This window comes from Hyalella azteca, unplaced genomic scaffold (assembly GCF_000764305.2).
Source record: "Hyalella azteca isolate HAZT.00-mixed unplaced genomic scaffold, Hazt_2.0.2 contig8701, whole genome shotgun sequence".
Taxonomy (NCBI): Eukaryota; Metazoa; Arthropoda; class Malacostraca; order Amphipoda; family Hyalellidae; genus Hyalella; species Hyalella azteca.
In genome coordinates, this window is record NW_025938787.1 from 230,142 (window position 1) to 242,633 (window position 12,492).

At 36.3% G+C, this 12,492-nt stretch overlaps 1 protein-coding gene across 1 annotated transcript; it reads left to right on the forward strand.

Moving 5' to 3' along the window:
* Positions 1 to 8,617: 8,617 nt before the first annotated feature.
* Positions 8,618 to 12,347, forward strand: LOC108675971 (protein CREG1). The gene is made up of 6 exons (XM_018164028.2): positions 8,618 to 8,842; positions 9,033 to 9,122; positions 9,622 to 9,813; positions 10,234 to 10,353; positions 10,909 to 10,990; positions 11,392 to 12,347. The coding sequence occupies exons 1-6, from the start codon at positions 8,705 to 8,707 to the stop codon at positions 11,502 to 11,504; spliced, it is 735 nt and encodes a 244-aa protein (XP_018019517.1). The 5' UTR covers positions 8,618 to 8,704; the 3' UTR covers positions 11,505 to 12,347.
* Positions 12,348 to 12,492: the final 145 nt, after the last annotated feature.

The following is a 12,492-nucleotide window of genomic DNA, read 5'->3' on the forward strand; positions in this document are numbered from 1 at the left end:
CTTTTAATATTTAGATTAGTCATGCAAGGACCACATCATCTCTATACCATACCGCAGAAATGCGTTTAAATTTTTTCATCTTCCGAGTATAAATATTCTACCGTCAATGCCAACATGTCAAAAACTTTGCCACATGGGTCGCCTGCTGAAGACCACTACTGCCCTGGATGTAATGGACCATCATGATTCCTGCCTTCCGGAACGTCGCCTTCATCACTTGAAGCCGTCCGTATCTATAGCCGTAGGTCAAACCAGCCCTCGGGAGTTCTGTTCTAACTGTTGAGGCAAGAGGTTCCTTGTGCTGAGCTCCCGTGACAGTAGCCGGCTTCGGCCGGCTGCTACGTCATCCTTTCTAGAACTATCTTTCTCGAAATCTGCCCTGGAGTGGGGCTATCTGCCCTGGAGTGGCGCTATCTGCCCTGGAGTGGGGCTTTCTGCCCTGGAATGGTGCTCTCCGCCCCGGTGTGGTCTCCACTTTGGTGGCCCCGTTCTGTAGCCCATCAGCCATTGAGAAATCTTGAGGTTGTTTTTCAAGACACCCGATTTTGTACAAGAAACCATAATTCAGCCAAGTTCCTTCAACTGTTCTGACGTGGGGCCGCATTGAACCAGTCTTCAGAGGCTCCCATAAATTTCAATTAAAGAAAGAAGAAACCAGCCCTCGGTCGAACGGCCACTTGTCGAAAGATGATAAATTTTGGAACAGAACTATGCTATCTGAAACCTAACCTCAGATGCGGTGAACGTAAAATTACGTAATTTAACGGTGCCCGGAAGTCAGATTCGATCCGTGGCCTGGTGGTGCACGACAGGTTCTATGCGAGGCCGGAGGAAGACAAAGCCGAGTGGTTCACGGCTGATTGGTGGATGTCCGGAGATATCCAAGGTGTTCGATTCAGGGCTTATTGGTGCACAAAATTGGTGGTGCACGGCTGCGCTTCCCACCAAACATCACTTATGTTGCCTAGCACTTTACTATCTATTTTGTTAGCAAAATAGCAAAACTGAGCCCAAACTCTCTAACGCGAACGAAAAGCTTTATGGTTGTTAGGTGGCAATTGAATCTTCAATATCATGTATTAAACGGTTTTATTTACGGTCGGCGAGTAACATGCAATTCGCTGCAGGCTGGCGGCTTATGTAGCATTGACGGTAATTCAGCTCATACACGTGATGAAATTGGTGTATTTTTTGCTGTCTGAAAGCCTTGAGAGTAAATGCATGCACTGCAAATGTTTAGAACTACCTTAAATTTAAAAATTTTCTATTAATTTCAAATGGGGCCTTTTTTGGGCATTTTTTGTGAGTCAAATCGGCCTTTTTCTCTTGGCTCCATCTGGCAACCCTGCTGCTGGAAGCTGGATGTGGATCAGTGTGGCTGTGGCCTGGGCAGCTGGCTGATGTTCAGAGTAGGTCCTCGCGTGAGTCACGTCACAGTCTGACAGTCACAGTCTCACACTCCACGCTCACTGACATGCTGTTAAGTGTAAACTGTAAAGTAAGGCATATCATAGATTTATCACTAATTTCACTATGACAACTTCTTGGTCATGTAATTAAAAGACAATAATTCATTTATAATTGGTGAATGTTTGATTTGGGCAATAAGTCACAACTGTCACATATATAACAAAACAAACTATTGGCTTTCTGGAATGTTGGGAACTCTCCCTCAAGTTCATTTTTGAGTCCTATAAGTAGATGAGTAAAGTATCCTGGATACCAGCATCATCATAAATCAGAAATTGGTTTAACCCTTTACGCACTGGCGTGACGAATTTGTCACACCAGGGACTAGCTACCTTTTCCAACAATTTCAATTTACGTTTTCTGTCATTTTTTCGAAAAATTCACATTTCACAGGAATAAAAAAAGTCTTAGATTTATTTTTTACATATGTGTACCAAGTTTCATAGTTATCTGTCAGTAAATAACCGAAATATAATTTCCAATTTCCAATGGCAATGTCCAATTTCTTTTGGAAATTCTATTTCGGTTATTTACTAACAGATAACTTTGAAACTTGTTACACATATGTAAAAGATAAATCTAAGACTTTTTTGTTCATAAAAATTTTTCGAAAAAAGTGAAAGAAAACGTGAAATTCTTAGAAAACCGCCAAAAAGGGGGTACTGTAGAAATCTATCTCCTCCTATGATTTTCAAGCTACAACATTGAGATGCATATCATTCAATGCGCAATGACCATATCTATCGATTGGTCCTTGATGTTTTTCAAAATTCTAATTTTTGTGGGTGGGGTGGGCATTTTTTGAAAAAAAATTATTTCTCCCCCCCCACCCTTTCAAATTTCCCCTTCCCTTTTTTCAAAATATTTTCAAAACTTTAACAAAATTGAAAAAAAAGCTGTGACCAATCTCTAGATCTTTTATTTGCAAATCGAACGGTTTATTACTTATTGCTGTAGCTTAAAAACTCTGGGAGGAAATGGGTTTGCAGTGACAACTGACAATAAGTGTGAATGTTCAGTAGAGCACGACAAAGTCCCGACTCCTGAGCGCCTCGAAATAGGCATTCAAGGTGACATGGATGCAAGACTAGACATTACTGGAGCCGAAATTCAGTCAAGGATAGTGGGAACGACTGCATGACAGCATGAGTACTATCCCACACGACAGCAGCCGGGTAACTAAAGATCAGCGTCTTCAGGTTGCATATTTACAGGGTTGGCGATTTTTTTGATTTTTTTTAAAAAATAAAAAAAATAAAAAATCAATGATTTTTTTGATTTTTTCATGATTTTTTTGATTTATTTGATTTTTTTTTATTTTTTCAGCTTTTTTGTCTTTTTGAGGTGTTATTAAAACGTTTTTAACACGTTTTTCTTAGCTTAGCTTCGCGTTTGTTTGTTTGTTTGTTTGTTTGTTGTTAACATTGACAACGAAAATTAGCCCACTTCTATTTGCTCTAGAGATCTGAAATTCGGCATGCAGGCTATTTTCGCCTAACAATTTTAGATACAATCATAAAACTAGCAATTAGAGACCTAAATTAGCTTAATTGAGGAAATTATATATAGTATATATATATATATATATTAACTTCTTGTTAGTTTTTTCAATAAGTCGTACTAAATTCTTCGTAGGTGTTGGAAGATTGAAAATTAAATTACCGATAGACATTTTTAATAATAGTTTTATGTCCTATAAATCTACCAAACTCTACCTTCTATACACACCGACTACGACTGTAGTGACTGAGTGACTGACTGCACTGTTCCCATTTAATTCAGACCAATAAACCAATACTAAACATAAAATGAACAATAACCAACAAACCTCATACGACTTGAAACAAGACTTAAGTTATGAGAAAAGCTAACACTGTTTGAAATAAACATGTGCACAATTCAAATATTTTATATCCATTCACTGCATTTAATTATTTTATATATAGTCTTATAATTGTAATTGTTTTGTTTCTAGTTTTAAATTCACATATTTAAGGATTGAAATTAAATATTTTAATTAGAATACTCGTATTAGGGTGTGAAATCTTTCTAATTGCCTAAAAGGTCAATACAATCTCAACCTCTCAATGTATAGGGTGGAGCAGATGTGATTGAGCAGTTTTGAGGTAAAATAAAAGAGTAATGGAGGTACATAAAGAAGAAAGTTTATTTTCCTAGAGGTTAGCATAACATACCATTTAGAATAATTATGTTTTGAAAACAATATCTGGAAGATGGGGGCTGTTAGCTGCAACACACTGTTGGAGTCGTTCTCAGAGGAGAGAGTAACCATGACAGTGAATTTCGATTGCTATGCTGCAATGTTGCAAAATTTCTTGCAGCCCATGATGGAAAACATTGTTGAAAATGATCCATTGAGAGACATGTGGTTCCAGCAGGATGGGGCTACAGCCCACACAGCCCGAATGTCACTCAATATTTTGAAACTCATGTTTCCTGGACGTCAGGTGTCTCTGAGGGGTGATTTGCAGTGGCCTGCAAGGTCACCTGATTTGAGCATTTGCGATTTCTTTCTTTGGGGACATCTAAAAGAAAGGGTCTTCAGAAGTCACCCTCACACCCTACCACAGCTAAAGGGATGGATTTTTGCAGAGGTTATGGCCATGCCTCGCCATATGTGTGAACGTGCTGTAGGAAACTTCCGAGAACAACTCCAACAGTGTGTTGCAGCTAACAGACACCATCTTCCTGATATTGTTTTCAAAACATAAGTATTTTAAATGGTATGTTATGCTAATCTTAAGAAAAATAAACTTTCTTCTTTATGTACCTCCATTACTATTATTTTGCCTTAAAACTGTTCAATCAGTTCTGCTACACCCTGTATAAGCTAGCTAACACATTTAAATTGTATATTGTAATCAATATATAACAAATAGTCAAATAGTTAGACTACTTATAGCCTTATAAGAATTAGCTAAGCTGTTAGCTATGTACAATGTATTGCACACTTGATGCCTCTGTACCAAAAACATTCAATTTATTGGAACCTAATACACACTAAAGGCAACAAGTTTATATACCAATTTGTCATTCATAGTACATTTATACTAAACCATGAATAACAATGCCTCAATATAAATTAAAGACTGCCACTCAATATTTTTAAATATATGAAAAAAATAAAAAAAATCGAAAAAAATAAAAAAATTCATGATTTTTTTATAAAAAAATCAAGTGATTTAATCACATGATTCAATCATTTTGATTTAATCATTGCCAACCCTGCATATTTATGTGCCCAACCAGTAATTTTTGCCTATATTAAATGTGAAAGAACTCCCCCACCCCTAACACTTTCACGAACTGTCGTCAAGGCATAAATCAATGTACAGAGATGATTTTGGTACCATTGGATAGGTCAGAATGTCAGCTTCGAAGTGAGACTTAAAACCGAAAAAGTGAATTTTACAATTTTTGTCCCAGAAATTCAGGGCATAAAGGGTTAAATCTTGGGTAAATGAGGAAATTGAAAATGAACCAATTCTAAAAAATCTCTGGTTTGTCACTATGGGTGCACCGCAGGTTCTATGCAAGGCCGGAGGAAGACAAAGCCAAGTGGTTCACAGGCATCACGGCTGATTGGTGGATGTCCAGGGACCAGAGAGATCCAAGGCATTCAATTCAGGGCTTATTGGTGCACAAAAAAATTGGCGATGCATGGCTGTGCTTCCAGAGCTGGCAGGCATGAAATATATCTATATTTTGAACTGCAACTAGAGCTTTCTGCCTTTTCCAACACCACAATAAAATTTCCTGCTTGATGAATTACTATTACCTCTTATTCAATTGTTGGTTTAAGTGCTAAATTTGCAACAAATAATACAATATTCAAAGTTAATTGAAATTTTCCCATTTTGGGGCCACAAGATTTCCATAATAAGTAGGAAAATTCCTAAGATGGAAGTAGGATTACTGCATGGGAACTTGGATTACATGGGAACTTGGAAGTTGGAAAAACTCTACTCTAAAAAAAAACATTTTCCAGTTTTTCCCTATTTCTTTTGTAGAATTGCATAGTGAAATTTGTACCACCACCAAACCTCATGAGTATTGCTAGTGTATGTACTTGAAGATTAACAAGGCCCTGGCCAAGTTTGGAAAACATCTCCCTTTAGGGCCGCAACAAGAGCTTTCCCACCATTTCCGGAACTGCAAGATTCCCACCAGATGGATTACCTTCTATCTAATTGTTAACAAAACAACTATATGTGATCAGGCAGCAAGTTTCCAAATGTATTAAAAACTTGTTCTCGCTTGAGCCACGAGATTTCAGAAACAAGCAGGAAAATTCCAATCATGGCCCTGGCTACTGGCTAGTAATACTAATTATACTATTGCTACTAGTTTTCAGTTAGGAAGCTTAATTATTAGAAATTGAAAAAAGACACTTGTGCTTAAAAAAAAACTCAATGTGTTAGAAGAAACCTACTATCTAATGGGATAATAAGGGTTAATTTTGAGATTTTTTTCTTAATAATTTCTTACCATGAGACATTTCATCAACAAATTTGAGCTCATTTTAAAGGTTTTTGTGAGGGCTATTATATGGCATCTGAAAAAATTCCATATGCTTTTGGCATTTGTAGGGTGCCAGATGCAAAAGAAAAGTGCCCCGAATTACCCCTGGGAACAGGGTAATTTGGGATACCATAAAAGGGGGTAACTTAGACTACTTTTTTTAAACGATGCCATTTTTTTACTACTTAAATTCAACTTAAATTGAAACATGCAAAATATAGGTCTACATTCTAGGTTAACTCACCACAAATTGCTGGCTCCTGCCTCTCATAGTTTTGATGTAATTTCAAAAAAAATGATGGTCTTTGTTACCTCAGCTCTTGAGGTATCTTAGACTGGGTGGTAAAATCAATTATATTTTTTGGTAAAATAATTTCAGGTTTTGGTGCATTGTAGTAGAACTCTTCTAGTTACATATACAAATGAAAAATTTGAGGGAAGTGTTATAGTTTGCAAATGGGGGCACCATCCCCAAGTGGGGGAACTTAGACTACCTAATGTCAGCCCTGACGGGATAATATTGACCGGCTTGGAAATTAAGTTAAAATTACCATATGTAAGACTCTGTTGAGTTTGAAACATAAAGAAAAAACATTAATAGGTGTATGAAACATAAAATATGTTATATATGGTAATTTTCAATTAATTTCCAAGTTGGTCTATTACCCCATCAGGGCTGACATTAGGTGCCCCCATTTGCAAACTATGACACTTTCCTCAAATTTGTCGTTTGCATATAGAACTAGAAGAGTTCTACTACAATGCACCAAAACCTGGAGTTATTTTACCAAAAAAATAAAAAAAATTGAAGGGGGTTCTATGACAGGCTTTAAATAATAGTCAGGTCAGTGGGTCACATTTTTCATTTTAACCTATTAGATATGTATAATTTTTTATCTTTCTATTGTGTTATGTAGCCTCTGTATTAGGCCTTTAATGCCCATTGACAAAATTTTTCTATGTCAAATAGTTTTTGAGTTATGAGGTTTTTGTTAAAAAACTACAGTAAAAGTGGTCTAAGTTACCCTGGGAGTCTAAGTAACGCCTTTTACGGTACTTGAAATAATACTTAATTTTAAAATGTTTGAAGCATGCAGATTGCAGAGTGTACTCATCCATTACAAACAGTATTCCAAAGTCCTCTTCCTTTGTAGATGATGTAGATGTAGAATTAATAACATTTTCTGTGATTTGTACATGTTTCTCCTCTATTGATATGAACTACCATATCCATACCTTATTGATGTGATATTGATATTATTATAAAATTTGAGTCTATTTAAGGAATTGAATTATCAACTGGTAACATGACAAAACAGACAAAAGTCAGCAGACTTGGCTCCCCTCATTTCACACACTTGACTGTAGGCTTTTAGTAATGAATAATGTTCTTAAAACTGGTTTTATAGACTTTTAACTGATTTATGCCAAAAATAACATCAAACCTGAAGTCTCAAAATATATAGTCTCCAAAAACATAGTGTGTCTAAATATAATTACAATAAAATAGTTTTATATTTTTTTATACCAATGAGGGTTCTTTATACAACACATCTCTTTAACTTCACTTCTTGTTTGTTTGTTTGTCTGCTACAAATCCTATAATCAATATTTAACACACTTCTACCTGTCCAATTGATCTGAAATTTTGTACACTTGCATAAAGTTAGAAACAATGCTTGAATCAATTGATAGATTAAATAATTAGAAAAATAAAATTTTAGATGTTAGAAAATTGAAAAATATATATGGGTATATCTGAATATTTAAAAATAAAGTAAGAAATTTATAAAATAATTATTAAAAAATAATAAGAAATAATTCTTTTAAAAATAAAGAAGAAATGTTCATTATAAATGTGTAATATCAGAGACACTGGCCCCTTTAGAATTGTTGTCTTTAAAAGTAATTTTTAAACACAACTTATTATATTTTGCTTAAAACAAATATTTGCAGTATGCAAACTAAATTAACATCAAAGTTGAATTTAATGTTATAGTTACAATTTAGGTTGCGCTTACATAAATTTGTTACAAAAAATCTCTGTGAAGTATATTTCTCTAGCAATGATGTCACACAAATGTTCAGAAAAGCATCCAATAATTTATACAAACGTGAAAAAATACAAAATGTACTTTGATGTGAAACTTCAAAGGAACTAGGTCAGGTTGTCAGGAACTAGGTCCCTTCTTGTGGCCAAGAACTAGGGTTATGTTGTGCTCTCTTCTTGTGGTCAGGAAATAGGATTACATTCAATACATTGTGCTTTTTTTTGTGGTCAGGAACTAGGGTTATGTTGTGCTCTCTTCTTGTGGTCAGGAAATAGGATTACATTCAATACATTGTGCTTTTTTTTGTGGTCAGGAACTAGGGTTACATTGTGCTCTCTTCTTGTGGTCAGAAACCAGGGTTACATTGTGCTTTCTTTTTGTGGTCAGGAACTAGGGTTATGTTGTGCTTTCCTCTTGTGGTCAGGAACTAGGGTTACATTGTGCTTTCCTCTTGTGGGCAGGAACTAGGGTTACCCTGTGCTCTTGATGTAAAAACTGGTATATACTAATTGATGTGCACTTTCCATTAAAAAAACAATACAATGAATAATTTGACAGATTTATCTAATTTCAGTGGATTTTAATATCTTTTAATAATTGTGGTGGCATTTTGTTCCATCAGATTTTGCTCATTGAAAATAATGACAGTTGAGTATAATGAGCTTGATGGCCTATCAAGGCCAACATCTAGCCGGAAGCGCCACTCAGGCTGCGGCCTGGCAGTGGTGACACTCATATTGTTTGTGGTGACTGGAATTTCTGCTCTTGTTGTGTGGAAGGTGGGTTAATGAATGTTAGACATTGAACGAAGGTGCTTGCTATACTCCTTGATGTAAGTCTCCTAGTTGATAAGAGGATGCATGTCTTCTGAATATGCCTTATGAAATGTTTTTGTTGAGTATAAATATTTTTCTATTGAACTATCTATTGTTTTTCTGGCTATTTTATTTTTCTTTGATATCATTGCAGGTTTGCTTCCCATCAGGCGGATTTGGTGGAGTATTTGTTGATAATGGAGCCCTGGCTCACCATTATCCACCACCACCTCCCCATACAGAGGTGAACACAGTTTTTTTCTGTGTGCCTTCTTGCTTATATACTAGTTTTTTTAATTATAGAGCCTGTATTGTTCATTTGTCGGACATTTGTGTGCAAAATACTTCAATTCGTATGCCATATTTTTACAGAAGAATTGGTTTAATTTTTTAATTGCCAACTTTTGTTCTTTTCATTAATTTATTCTATATTTTTTACCAATTTTACTACAATTGCTCATTTGCCTAACTTCCCCAGCATACTGTGACAAAATTCAACTCTTTTGTGTTATTATAATTTGCAGAAATTTAAAATTTATTATGCATTTTCCTTGACCATATCCTTTCTACAGCCCAAAAAATATGTAGTGTGACACCTCATTCATAGCTGTGTGGTCAAATCTATTTGAAATAAAGTTTTTGAAAGAGTTAAAGTTTGACTTATATACCTCTTTGTAGTCAATGAGTTAAATGTAATATTTGATAGTTCACCACATAATATTAACCTCGTCCTGGATGAGCAGTACGCAGCTGTTGCAAGATACATCATCCACATCTCAGACTGGGCAACACTGGCCACCATATCAACACATGCCAATATTACTGGCTATCCATTTGCCAACGTCTTCAGCATCAGTGATGGCATCACCTCCAATTCAACAGGCAACCCTTACTTCTACCTAACTGACCTGGAGCTCAGCGTTCATGACCTCAAGGTGGGAAAGTTGTGATGATGTTTGGTTTGATTGGCTTTATTGCTCAAGTTTCGGAAAGAATTTGGCACTCCTTGTTTAATTGAATTAGGCATTCATCGTAATTTGGCTGTATTGAAGTTGAAAGATACATCACACTTGTGATAGTTACTAGTATAACTTCTTGAAAGAGTATGTTGAATTTTTTTATGTTGTACGAGACATCCAATGTAATTTATGTACCTATATAAAATGGAACTTGTATCACACTCATAGTTGATAGCTACCATCAGTTTGCTGTGCAGAGAAGATTGAATCGAATTCCTGGTTTGGAATGAATTTACTCTTTGAATATTATCCGTACATTAAAGTTGAAGAGATGATTTATTTCTTACCCTAGTCTTTACTTGTACATTATGAATTCTCATAGTTGCTCTTATTCAGGCTGATCCCCGCGCGTCGCTGACGGCGTCACTGGCGCAGTCGAGCTACTGCAGACAGCGTCGCTTAGACCCTCAGGACCCCGTGTGCGCTCACGTCATTCTCACCGGCGAGATCGTCAAGGTGGCGCGCTATAATGACCAGGGCCCATACTTTCAAAAAAAGTTAAGAGATCGTAGTAAGTTCAGCAGCCAATCATTGACGGCCTTTCAAGCAAAATCCACCAATCATAGACAAGAAAATAGAGCGCAAGTACTTACGTCCACTTAGCGAGTTTTGAAAGTATGGCCCCTAGTGTCATTAATGACCTATTGTCTTTAATGTTAAGAGGCAACATACAGCATCAAGCTATGTTGCTGACATAATGAGTTGTACGTTTCATATGTTGAATTTCACGTTGCATTTTCAAGCTTTGATGATGTGCTGAATGCATAATGATGTATTCAAGCTGAGATGGCGACTTAGCGTGTAGAATGTGTACTGTTGAGAGTCATTGTCGAGGTGGCATGCTCCAACGTCGTCCTAGTAAGTTAAGTTTTCTGCAATGACTGGTATCAAACTAAAAAAGCTTTCATGGATGTATCCAGTTTCTCCTATTCTAATCAAAATTGACTTTACAAATGAGCGTAACTGCAAAGAACATTCAATTTGGTGTACTGTAAGCGAGGAGTTTTTCAGATCAAAAACGGCACTGCGGAGGCTGCGGCTGCCCAGCAAGCTCTGTTCTCCCGTCATCCTGAGATGCAAGACTGGCCTCAAGGTCGGAATCCTGGGAGTATTTTATGACTGGTATATTTTATATCACTTATATTGTATTGGTTTAAAAATATACCGGTATACCAGGCATATTGGTATACCAGTTATATTAGTATAGTTATAAAAATATACCAGTATACCAGGCATATTTGTATATTTTATACAAGCTTAGGTATATTGAAATTGCAATAATTTGCACACATACGCGAAAAAAATTATTATACAATCAGTGCAGTGGCACGTGCTCAAGGATGGCAATTGTATATGAGCAAACTCGAGTTGTCTTTTAACAGTCTGTTAGATTGAGTCATACGCTCAATATTGAGTCATAGTATGGCTACATTTTTCCAGGATGCCTGCAATTGAGTATCGGATACGTTTTTACATGCAAACCTGTGTGTGCAGATCACGGCTGGTTTGTGGCGCGTCTAGCCATACGTCACATTTACTTACTGGATTATTTTGGCGGGGCGAAGGTGATCGACCCTCAGGATTACTATGCTGCGCAACCCTTCTAAGGGATAGTCTGAAAATCCCCTCTTCTGTCATCAGTTATTGTAGGCTGTTGTTCAGAGGCAATATTTTCTAGCCTTACCTGACTTCATCACCTTGAACCTGTTTCTATTTCATCGTCAACACTTTCTATTTGTGGATGTTGCAGTAATCATGTTTTTTAGGTCGTTAATATATTTTAAGATGGTTATTTTACACGGTACTGACGAAACGATCGTGTTACTGTCGGATGTCACAAATAGTTTGTCATTAACCGTAGCGAACAAACGGTCTTGTAATGAGGATTCTAACGGTGATATTTAGTCTATCTAACCTTCTAGTCAATCAACGCAAACTGAAAGCTTTTTCTGATGGATCCTAATTTTAATGGCGATGGATACAGTGGCCTGATACCGTAAGGATACGTTAAAAGTTTTAATTCTTTGAATCATGATGTAATGAGAATAAGTAGGATCTGTACCCGTTTCCTGCAAATCACTAAATTGCTGGAAGCATGGACGATTCACATTTCTGATAATACATCAAATCATTGCTATCGGCAAGTTTCACTACCGAAAGTCAACTGAATTTCTTATATTTCATATCTTCTGCCGATGGCGGGTCGCATATCCTCGTCCATATCGCCGAAGTACGAGATTACCAGTGAAGAAATCTCCTGTAATGTTTTCACCAAAGTTTAAGTTGACGCCTGCATCAAAATGGTGTATAATCTCATATATACTTTCCTCAATTTGAGGAGATGTGATTATTTTAATTAGCTTTGTAAGAAAGGTACATACATAGAAATATTCGAGCATAATGTGGGATATTAACATTTATACTCTTCTATAATAAATATGAGTTTTAAACTCAGTTTTCATATCACCCGCCTATGAAGTCAACAGATTTAAAGTTCAAAAAGCATAAACCTTAAATTCTTGATCCTGATGTGGGCGCTCCCAAGCGTGCTGTGCTAATGAGTAAGCAATTAGTCTCAGGAATTCAAAAGTCATA